The 12,387-nt window shown below is 36.9% G+C and overlaps 1 protein-coding gene and 2 non-coding genes across 3 annotated transcripts in view; 2 read left to right on the top strand and 1 right to left on the bottom strand.

The window, feature by feature from the left end:
* Positions 1-12,387, bottom strand: part of LOC109544742 (tyrosine-protein kinase-like otk) — a gene marked incomplete in the record, with an annotated part of 43,039 nt that overhangs the window by 8,631 nt on the left and 22,021 nt on the right. Inside the window, 2 exon segments of the mRNA XM_048669114.1 lie at positions 699-874; positions 2,995-3,118. Coding sequence (XP_048525071.1) covers positions 699-874; positions 2,995-3,118 — 300 coding nt within the window.
* Positions 5,721-5,792, top strand: Trnah-gug. Its single transcript has one exon. It is a non-coding gene; the product is annotated as a tRNA-His (tRNA).
* Positions 12,029-12,099, top strand: Trnag-gcc. The gene has a single exon. It is a non-coding gene; the product is annotated as a tRNA-Gly (tRNA).

Here is a 12,387-nt window from a genome sequence, read left to right as displayed (position 1 = left end):
TTGTTAATCAAAACACCATATTTTCAGTATTTCATAAGGGTCTCAGGTTTTAGTAGTAAGAAGATTTACTTTTACATGCCCTTACTTTTCTGCTGCAGGCACGCAAAATTTATATTCAACCAATTTGGAATAGGTATACCGTAGATATACATTCATGTATATTACCGGAATATTGGTTTTAAACATACTAGGTATATTCACCTGCACATATACACAATATGTACATACCTGGCATGTTCATCTGCACATATACCCAATATGTACATATATGTACATACCTAGGATATACTTTTTATGAACTTTGATGAATATACATGCATGTGTATTCCACGAACATTCATGTTAGAAATGTTCAACCATGTATATTCCCAGGATATTCCCGCAATGTTCTGTATATTTTTTGAACATTCTGGGATATTCATAGAATATCAAATGCTATCTGGGCATTATATCAAGCTTTAAAATGCCCCGAAGTGAAAAGCACTTACCTCCCATCGTCGCTTAAAACTTCAGGGTTGTTATTGAAGTGCCACAGCACCTTGATAGCTTCTTTATAGGCACAGTGAAAGAAGGCGGTATGCCCTTTACGTACAGTTTGGTCAGTTGGGATGCTCTGGATGTGTAGTGACTGGTCTCCTGAAAGGGCATTTTTTTACTTGCCGGAATCCTCCCAGTTTGCCGGTTGATTGAATATTTACCTTCAACAGCCAGAACAAAACGGTTCACGCTTTTCCTTGATCCAGCCGAATTTCGGGCTTGACATCTGTAAACCCCATTAGAAGAGCTTTGAATCTTCGTTAAAAACAGTTCTCGCCCCTTTACCACATCTCGCTCAGTATTGACCAAGTCGTCTTTCGATAAATGCTTCTCATTGCTGGAAATGTCCACATTTTTAACAACAGTAACGATAGAAAATATCGCATCAGTCCTAATGAGTTTTTTCCAGTCTTTAAAGGGATAGCAGGAAACATGTGTAACTTTCATAAGTTCTGGTCGATTTTTTTGGAACGCACATTTCACACAACAAAAGCCATAGATAGACACCAGAATGTTGTTGAATTCTGATGAATTTTCATTTATCTCTGGAAAATGGTTGGAAATATCGTCAGGCTCTTATCGAAAGGTTATTTAATGAGGAAAGTTTTGGGCCAAAAAAGATGCAAATCGAAATAGGGGTTTGCCCCGTTCCAGGCCTCTGAAAGTTTAAAACGGTATATTTGCGAAACGGTCAAATATATCGGGATCAGGGGTAATAGTAATAATCATTTCGATAGCGCTCTTCGATAACTATCTTTTTATCTTTAATCACGAATTTCTAAGTATTTTGGGGGCTTTCGAAGAAGGCCATTTAGTTCTCTCTGAAATGATGTACAGATGAGCTTTCTTGATGAGCTATTTTGCTCTCGAGAAATGCGCAAAAACGGGACGGAAAACATGAAATTTTGGCATAATCTTTGCACCAAAGTGTCTGAAATTCAAATTTCGCTTTCTGTGTCAAAACTACTCGAATTTCCCYACTCAWSTGCTCGAKCGAATTTTCAATTCTCTATCCAACGATGCCAAAACAAATTCTGTGGCTCAAATGGATCTTTTTCAGATCCGAAATAATAKACATTTTCGACAYATTTTAAGCGTTTCTTRAACGTTCACGATATTTAACCGACGATTTCTTCCTTATTATTGACCCAAACGATTTGTAAATGCATATTTATGGCCTTCTTACGTCGAAATGAATCGATTGATCTCAAAAAACACTCATGTGAAATTTTGATTTTTGGCCGAAATTTTTGTAAGGGTTGAGGTCGATTTTTTGAAAAAATGAAAATTTTTTCAAAATGTCCAAAATTTTACATCATTTTGATCTCAGGGACGCGAGAAATGCATCGAACTCATTGAAAAACATGCTAGAAGTTTCAGATCCGAAATAATAGATATTTTCGGCACATTTAAGTGTTTTTTGAGCGTTCACGATCTTTAACCGATGATTTATTCCTTATTATTGACGCAAACACTTTATAAATGCATATTTGTGACCTTCTTACCTCGAAAGGAATTGATTGAGCTCAAAAAACACACATGTGAAATTCTTATTTTTGGTCGAAATTTTTCTAAGGGTGGAGGTCGATTTTTTGAAGAAACTAAAATTTTCTCAAAACGCCATAAATTTTACATCATTTTCAGCGCACGGACGCGACGAATGCATCAAACTCATTGAAAAACATGCTAGACTAGAAATAATAGACATTTTCGGCACATTTTAAGCGTTTTTGAGCATTCACGATCTATAACTGACGATTTATTCCTTATTATTGAACCAAACGATTTGTAAATGCATATTTGTGATCTTCTTACGTCAAAAAGAATCGATTGAGCCCAAAAAACACGCACGTGAAATTTTGATTTTTGGCCGAAATTTTTCTAAGGGTCGATTTTCTGGAAAAATGAAAATTTTCTCAAAATTGTCGGTACATTTAAGCTACTCGAATTTTCAATTCTCGATCCAACGATGCCATCGAATTCTGTCTGTGACTCAAATAGTTCTGGAGAAACTTCTAAAATGAGTCTCGAATGGCTCAAGAAAAAGGGACAATTAAAAATGCAAATTACTCAGAAGACCTGAGGCTCTGACACAACAAATCTCAATGTTTAACCACGAAAAGACAATCAACTTTCCGGGTTGATTCAATCAGAAGGCGGTGATCTGGACAAAGCCACTTCAAACATTCGCAAAATGTGTACAATGCCAGACCATCGAATAATTCTGTTAGACTCTTAGCCGAAAATTTAACCCCGACATTGGGGTGTAAACGATATCTCCGCCGGAACAAAACCCATGAGGGTGGCACACCCCCTTCGACCCAAAATCCACCCTTGTTTTGCTTATTTAGTTTGGGTTTAGAGGGGTATTTAACCGGCCCTGTTATGGCTGCCAGTGTTTATTTACTTATCCGAAAGCTACTTAATGTAAATTTTTCCATCTAATGTTGGACTCACTGGAACCACTCATAGTCTACATCCCCCGAAGCTTCCAACTGGCAGTCCAGTACCACTGTATCTCCAAAACGGATTTTCGTAGCGTTATCGGGTTTCACAAGAACCACCGTGGGGTCTTCGATAACTGCAATGAAATAAAACAATATTTAAAAAATCTACTAAATAAATTGCGAATGAGGAATTTTAAGAAGGGTAAATTTATTTCGAGTTGCGACAGTCGGCAGGCTTTTGAGTAATTACTGGCAACCGTTCATTATATGAGACAAGCACGGAAAGGGGATTATAAATGATGAAAAGCCGGGAATATTGAATAAAATGCTACAAGTTGTGGATTATTTTTTTTTGGTGTAGTCATCAGGCCTTGATTGCCGAGCCGGTTAATGAATTTCGTTCTCGGAAAACTTCTCACGCATGGAATCATTAAAATTAACGGTGTATTGAAAAAGCACAGTGCAATTTTAAAATACTCAGCCGAGACAAGGGCTCTTCCGTTCGTACAATGGAGCGCGATATTTTTCCATTAGTCACGGGAGTCACACTTCATCATCGTGTTTCTTCCGACGTTTTCTCGATGTTTACAACTTCCGTAAATTGCGATTTTATAATAATTGTTATGCTAAAAGATGGAAATGGCACATGTTCTTCATTGTTCATAATCGCTAATGTTCAACTCTGTCTTTCAACGATATTACAATAAAATGTTCAAACATTACAGATATGCAAGTGATTTTTCTCATCAACCAGTGCTCGTTACTTGTTAAAGCTTCGTTATTTTGGAGTTTTTCTCGGTTTTATAGATGATCAACCACTGTATAAAGATTGTCCCCCAATGATTGGAAAATAATCCAATATGGGGGAAACAACGGGGTGAACTTCACGTTTGTATCAGTCTTAAGCTGCAGATTATCAAACGGTAATTTTTTTAGAACACAGTGCATCTGTAGAGAGCGTCGTAAAAATTTGGAGCGTGTTCATTTCAGCACTCTGTATAACGTTGAAAGGCCGATTTTCTAAAGAACTTCTCGGTGTTTAAATCAAGTTAAATAAGCGCAAAACTTGTTGACTGCTTTTGACCTAAAGAGCTTCCTAGTTATGCAAATTTACGGTGTTCGGGGCATTTTGAGAAATTTGATTTTTTCGAAAACATCAACCTCCTCTTTTATGAAAGTTTGGGCACAAATTAAACATTTTACAAGCGAGGTTTTCACTGCTTTCCACCTAATGAGCTTCCAAACTAGGCAAATTAACGGTGTTTGGAGCATTTTGAGAAATTATATTTTTTCGAGAACATCGACCATGAAACCGACCTTTTGAAATTTTCAAAAAAAATTAACGTGCGAGTTGTTTTATTGCTTTCAACCTCAGGAGCTCCAAAATTGTGCAAATTTACGGCGTTTGAATTTGTTTTTTTCTAAAACATCGGCTCCTCTTTTATGAAATTTTGGGCAAAAGAATAAAAAAATGTATTGGGAGTTTTTTTTAAATATTTCAATGGGAACCACTCACTCTGTACATGATGATTTTTGTATTATATTCCCATTGGTCTGTATGTGGATTATGCATTTTCCATTCCATTCTTCCAAGTCGGGTATAAAAAATCGTCCAAGAAAATCCGGATCGTGTGTCGAATTGTTGATGAAAAGAGTGATTCCGTTTTTAGGTCAAATGCAAATTCAAAAGGGGGAAACAGCTATCCGCTGGAGACTTATTGGGGACCAAAAGACAGTTAGATTGGAATTATGTAAAATTCGAAAACAGTCGTCAACTGAGACGCGTTTTTCTCTCCCCGACTCTCCGAGGCTCATGTTTTACACACATCAGTGTTTACCGGTATGAGCTGCTTCTTCACTTAGCTAATTCTCTGGTGGTGCAGGTTGGAAAGCGTTTATGACTATTTTAGTAGGTGTTAACAGCTTCTGCACTCTGTCAATTTTACGACGTTTCTTTATTTTAGATGCTTGTAATAACGCGTTTGGGCTTCAGTGTTTGATCTCGTTAAACAGGCGAGGAAAATCGGCTGTTTACCGCCTGGTTTAGCTAGTTTCTACGGCTTTAATCGGGTTTGAGGTGTCCCACCAAAGACTGATGGTATTTCCTGATGTGTTTTTGCAAAAAAATTGTGAATTCGCAATACGTGCAATAAATATCAGCCCTTGGGCTGCTTGATTAATAGAATTGTCCTTTGTTCTTCATTGCCTGATCATTCAACTTGGTGAATTCAAAAGAAGAAATGAGTGAGATTTGATGATTTCCTCAAGTTTCAATTGATTGAATTAGGGTGTGCAAACACTACCAAAACCGTGCGGCGTTAATATTCCCTATCCCGCAAATAGGGATCCGTGTTTTAATGAGTTTTTTGAACTGTCTTGTGTCGCCACTTCCAGATCTTGACTTATTTACGAGTTTACTCGACTTTGCCGCTTTTGATGCGAATTCTCCTGCTGGAATAATAAATGTCCCTGGTACTCGCGAACGCGATAACGGCTTGGCAACCCTAATTTGTTGCTGATAATCTTTGCATTGGGCTCTCTGATGGCCGCGCCAGGTCGAAGAACCGCCGATTTGGGACTTCATTTTTATGCAGTCATTCACGGTTATCGGCTTGCTGATTATTTTGGACGCTTTATGGCTAATCGCCTAATCAAGCATGCACGCTGTGACGCTAGTTAGTAGGTGAAAGTGATCTAGTTTATTCGAAAATTGGGGCTAGTAAAACATCTCCAATAGCCGTGATCGTCTAGTGGTTAGGACCCTACGTTGTGGCCGTAGTAACCCAGGTTCGAATCCTGGTCACGGCAGTGTTCAAAACGCTGTCACGGTGGAGACTTTTTTTGGAAATCTCCAATTTGTTCGTTGTAAGAAAGGCACTGATCCATAATCCCGAAAATTCGACAGTAAATTCCCCAAAATGTTAATCCCGCCTGAATATTGGGGAGAACAACACAAAGCAGTAACAAAGCTTGAGGGCATATTAAACTGATTTTGGCTATTTTTGGTTTTTACTAGTCGGGAATCTGCCGAAAATTTGCGTCATTTGTCCATTTTTGCCTTGTCTCCCGTTATTGCTCATTCCTCTACACATAGGACAGTTATCGGAGTGCGGATTTCAGAAATGAATAGAAGAAGCTTGCTTTAACATTCGTTGTAAAGTTAGTTCTTTTCGACCAAGTGGTTGATTTTTTATAAAGTCGGGAATCTTTGGAAGATTGCCTCATTTGTCCATTTTTGCTTTATCTCCCGTTATTGTTCATTCCTCAACAAATAGGAGAGGTATTGGAGGGCGGAGCTCATAAATCTATAGAAGAAGGTTTATATAAGATTCGTTGTCAATTTAGTTCTTTTTGGCAAAGTGGTTGATTTTTTATAAAATTAGGAATCTTCCGAAGATTTGCGTTATTTGTCCATTTTTGCATTGTCTCCCGTTATTGCTCATTCCTCTACACATAGGACAGTTATCGGAGTGCGGATTTCAGAAATGAATAGAAGAAGCTTGCTTTAACATTCGTTGTAAAGTTAGTTCTTTTCGACCAAGTGGTTGATTTTTTATAAAGTCGGGAATCTTTGGAAGATTGCCTCATTTGTCCATTTTTGCTTTATCTCCCGTTATTGTTCATTCCTCAACAAATAGGAGAGGTATTGGAGGGCGGAGCTCATAAATCTATAGAAGAAGGTTTATATAAGATTCGTTGTCAATTTAGTTCTTTTTGGCAAAGTGGTTGATTTTTTATAAAATTAGGAATCTTCCGAAGATTTGCGTTATTTGTCCATTTTTGCATTGTCTCCCGTTATTGCTCATTCCTCTACACATAGGCCAGGTATCGGAGTACGGATTTCAGAAATGAATAGAAGAAGCTCTATTTAAGATTCGTTGTGAATTTAGTTCTCTTCGGCCAAGTGGTTGAATTTTATAAAGTCGGGAATCTTCCGAAAATTTGCGTCATTCGTCCATTTTTGCATTGTCTTCCGTTATTGTTCATCTCTCTACATATAGGACAGATATCGGAGGGCGGAGCTCAGAAATGAATAGAAGGAGCTTTATTTAAAATTTCTTGTTAATTTAGTTCTTTTSGGCCCAGTGGTTGATTTTTTATAGTCACGAATCTTTCAAAAATTTGCGTAATTTGTCAATTTTTGCATTGTCTCCCGTTATTGCCCATTTCTCTACACATAGGACAGTTATCGGAGTGCGGATTTCAGAAATGAATAGAAAAAGCTCGCTTTAAGATTCGTTGTAAATTTAGTTCTTTTCGACCAAGTGGTTGATTTTTTATAAAGTCGGGAATTGTTGGAAGATTTGCCTCATTTATCCATTTTTGATTTATCTCCCGTTATTGTTCATTCCTCAACAAATAGGAGAGGTATCGGAGGGCGGAGCTCATAAAAGTATAGAAGAATGTTTATATAAGATTCGTTGTGAATTTAGTTCTTTTCGGCCAAGTGGTTGATTTTTTATAAAGTTAGGAATCTTCCGAAAATTTGCGTCATTTGACCATTTTTGCATTGTCTTCCGTTATTGTTCATCTCTCTACATATAGGACAGCTATCGGAGGGCGGAGCTCAGAAATGAATAGAAGAAGCTCTATTTAAGATTCGTTGTGACTTCAGTTCTTTTCGGCCAAGTGGTTGAATTTTCATAAAGTCGGGAATCTTCCGAAAATTTGCGTCATTTGTCCATTTTTGCATTGTCTTCCGTTATTGTTCATCTCTCTACATAAAGGGCAGATATCGGAGGGCGGAGCTCAGAAATGAATAGAAGAAGCTTTATTTAAAATTCCTTGTGAATTTAGTTCTTTTCGGCCCAGTGGTTGATTTTTTATAGTCACGAATCTTTCGAAAATTTGCGTAATTTGTCAATTTTTGCATTGTCTCCCGTTATTGCTCATTCCTCTCCACATAGGACAGTTATCGGAGTGCGGATTTCAGACATCAATAGAAGAAGCTTGATTTAAGATTCGTTGTGAATTTAGTTCGTTTCGACCAAGTGGTTGATTTTTTATAGTCGTGAACCTTCCGAAAATTTGCGTCATTGGTCCATTTTTGCATCATCTCGCATTATGGGTCATTCCTCCACATCCAGGCTAGATATCGGGATACAAACAAGATACTCTCGTCTCTCTCAAGAACCAACCAAACCTAAATTTTTAGAGAAATTCGTTGGAGTTTATTAGAGATACAAATTTCCTTAATCTTCGTCAATTGCACTTAGCCAATTCATGTCAATCTTGTCCATTTGTTTATTTTTCAATTTAATTTATATTTAATGGCGACATTTCAAAATTGTGTTTCTAACAGTACTGGAAATAAATGAGACACTAATTGGCATTCTCTGCGTTTTCCGCTCATAAACTGAAAGCTTTTTTCGTCTCTAAATCAGCAACGAAGCGCACACATGCAGAGTCACTGGCGCTTCTATGATCTACAAGAACACGCATATTAAACTCAATTGCACTAAATTTTGTTTGCGTTGTATTCTCTAATTTGGAGGGACGCGAATTTAGTCAAAACAGCAGCCAACTTTTGCACGCTTAAACCGTTTATAGCGAGCAGAGAGCTATTTCAAGATTTTAATTATTTTTTCCCCAACAACATTGGAATCATTTAATTTAGAAGTTCATTGGTTTTTAATGTTGATTACTTTTTAAATAACAGGGTACTTCAAATTTCTTTTAGGCGAAAAAATATGTTTTTCTCGCGTCCTTTGTGCTCCTTTCAAAAGAAAACAAATTGCAAATTCTTATTCGCTCTTTGGAAGTATTAATATCTGATTTGGTTCGCTACTGGCTGGTCATTAATGAGTTTTTATTTTGGCTTGGTAAAGCAAAAGCGATTTTCCAGCTTTTCGAACCACGAAATACTTCAATCACGAGGTAAATGGGATCAATTTAGGAATTAAATGTTTTTGCCCCCTAATAAGTTAATCATTTTTGTGTTTGTCTCTTTCTCTGCGTGAGCATCACTTTTCCATGCTTATTYTCGASTTTTGAAGCCCCTTCACTGAACAACAATTTGKTTAGGTATCTAATGTTGCATTTAGTCGTTTTTTTTCTCAGAAAAGTACAAAAATKAGTATTTTTTTTCAGAAAATGCCTTCTGGTTCACTTGTATAAAACMTAGCGCATTAACAAGGGATGTTAAAAWGCTTTATGAAACTTGTGCCAAAAAACAGCAACATCTGTTAAATGCTTCAAGAGATATTCAAATGTAACTGCAGACTCAGGATGCTTTCAAATGAAATTTAATCCAGATTTGAACAAGTTTTTTATTGCAACTTTCGGTCCATTAAACGCAACCAACTTCGATACATTTAACAAAAATCAGACACTTTGCTTTGAAATCGGATACCGCTGTGTTCATACGTCTTTATGCGCTGCGTACTAAATCCATCTATCCATTAAAGGTAAATGCATGTGAGTAGCCGGTTCTTTGTATGTGTATGTGCTAAAGTAAACGTTATTTATGTTCGTATTTGCTCTTTTCCGATCCGAACTCTCTTGGACGCTAAATTGCATCGGACACAATTAGCACCGGATTTTCTAACTAAAGAAAAATCTGTTGGCTAAAAAATAACTTTCCTGGTGGTTAGATAATTGTAGTTGTATAGTTTTCATGTAGGAATTGTTAAAATTGCGCTAAAAGGCCTTGAAGCGATGCCTACATCTTCTGCTTCATTAATGCAGCAGAATTTCTTGTGAAATGGTTGTTGCACTGTATCCGGGCGCCCCAAGTAACCAGTAACGGGCTTGAGAATACCAACGTTTTTGCTCGCAGAGTTTCGCATAACTTCCATATTAACGCGGCAAACGGGGCGACATTCTTTTAATTATTAATGCATCCCACTAGTCGATCGTGCAAATTTAAATAAATCGCCAACTTGCCAAAGAAACTGATTGAAGAAGAAAATCGTTCGAAAGTGTGGAAGCGCAGCAGGAGGAAAACGGTGGCCAATTTGTCGAAACCATTGATCCAGGACCGTTTGTATACAATTCCATTTCACTAATTAATCATTCATGTATCGCGGCTCATCTACAATAAGATGCAGCATCTCGTGTAAATAAACGGGCGGCAGTGCTTGGGGATTTTCAGTTTATCGTATTCCGAGTAAACGCGCTCTAAAAATAGCCAACAATCACAAACAAAAGCGCTCGCTGGTGATGAAAGGAAGTTTAAACAAGTCGCAATTCCAGTGATTGACTTGAGGCCTTGGTGTTTTTTTCTTTTTTTCTTTTCGGCCACTGGAATCGGAACATTACCGCATTTAAAAACTCATATTTCCCTAATAACTCACTAAGGTTCGGCACGCCTTTCTATCAAGTTTTTTAATGTGAAAACACTATCAATTATATTGTTTACTCTACTGAAAGATTTGATTTTTGAAGAAAAATGTTGTGCATTTTTAATGCTTTTTGTGCGACAAACCAATTTGAGTTTGAAGCTCTGTTTTCAACAATTTCAGTGCTTTTTAATCCGGATTGCAGTTCATCAAAAGAGTTTCCAGATCCGATTTGCCTGTTAATTTCTGCTCGTCCTGCTTTTGCTTATTTACCTCACAAAACTGTCAACTTGGTTACTCTTTGATTCTTCAGATTGTAGATAATGGAAAATTCTGAAGTGAAATAAGCGTAACTTTCTTGTAGGTGTTTGCTGCGCCTGCTACTTTAAACTACGTTTCAAACGCAGTAAAATTATTGTTTCATAATAATTGTCCAAAATGAACTTGTCTGGCTTCAATAGGAAAAAAATGATTCTTTCGGAAGTTTTACGCTGCACTGAAAATTTTCTTGTGCATAAACACAAACCAAATCGCACATTTCTTCATTCGAAATTAAGTCATGTTGAGGCATTTTCAATAAATTCGATTTAATAGTAGAAGCTAAAATATTTCGTTTTCTTCTGGCCTGAAACAATTTATCGGGCCAGCTGAATTTATCTTCAAGAATAATTCCCCTTTTTCCTTTGCTTCTTCTCAGTGAGTTTCCTTAGGCGTTCCAAATTCGTTCCTGTTTTGCATTTGCCAAATAATCAGCCATCAAAAAAATCATTACTACATGAAAAGTAAAAAGTACAATGGCCTGGTAAAAATGTTTAATGAGTGAATGACCCTTCTTGTTCGGTATTCTGGATGCCTGACAGAGGGGTGATTGTTGCGGTCCCGAGATTGGTCGGAAATTCACCCCACCGTGATCTAACCCCCAATTCCGTTAGGTCGTAATTTCCGCCCGCTGACATTTATGACCTAGTGCAGCTTGAGTGCATTACGTCACACGGTCATAAAATGCAACGGAATAATGGGTCTCAAATGTAAAGTGAATGTTCTGGTATCCGTTTGGTTCATCCACTCACTCAAGTTTTTGTAGACTTCATTTTTAAGCACTTGATATTTACAAAGTATGTGAAAGAATGGTTGTGGAAATACGAAAAATACTCTACAAGTGCAGAGTTGTACGTTCAGTAAAGAAAAGTGCGCTCTAAATGTCGTCAACATTTCTTCAACCCTTCAAATCACATGGAATCTTGAATTTTTAATGTTGTTTTACATGTTGATGTGAAAATGAAAGCTTTTGCCCAACTGCATATTCTTCAATAAAAAATTACAACTTCACGTTCAAGACGGTTTTTTATTTAAAAAACAAGAAAATGTGTTTAATAAGACTCAACTTACTTGAAATCAGCTATTCAAAGGGAGAGAAATATAAAGAATCATCAAACTTCAGTTGCTGGTCGGAAAACTAAACTCAGTTCAAGCAAAGAAAATATACATTAGAGATCTTTCGTACCAGCTTTCTCCAAGCTGGCGCCCCATCCTCCATTTTCTGCCCATAAATAATCCTCAAAAAGTTCACTACACTTTCGCAAACTAACGCACTTACCATAAAGGCCACAACGATTCTATGTTTACCATCTGAGAACGAGATTCACACGACACAAAGGATCATCAACCGATTTCATCCACTCACCCAAATTTTGTAGCACACAAAGTATGTGAAAGGGAAAGAATGGTTGTGGAAATATGCGTAATACAATTTCAAAATTATAAGCATCGGTGGTTCAATGGTAGAATGCTCGCCTGCCACGCGGGCGATCCGGGTTCGATTCCCGGCCGATGCATGTACTTTTTGTTTTCGAAATAATTTCTTCACATATTTTTGGCTTTTTTAAACCATTTTTAGCCCTCTAAAATACGTAATAGGACTCAAGAAGCAATTTTAAATAACAATAGAATAAGTTTGATTAATGACAATTAATAACAATTAATAATTAATAACAATGACAATTTTTATCAACAAAATTTTGGAATGGCTATGAGGTCACCACTATCCTCATTTTTCAGTAATTTATTTATGGAAAATTTTGAATTAACTTTCATTAATAATTACAAATTTAAACCAATAATTT

The sequence above is a fragment of the Dendroctonus ponderosae genome, unplaced genomic scaffold, assembly GCF_020466585.1.
Source record: "Dendroctonus ponderosae isolate FM_Combo_2020 unplaced genomic scaffold, Dpon_F_20191213v2 Dpon_F_20191213_8, whole genome shotgun sequence".
NCBI classification, from domain to species: domain Eukaryota; kingdom Metazoa; phylum Arthropoda; class Insecta; order Coleoptera; family Curculionidae; genus Dendroctonus; species Dendroctonus ponderosae.
The sequence above is the reverse complement of the archived record's forward strand: the minus strand, read 5'-3'. Positions and strand labels throughout refer to the sequence as shown.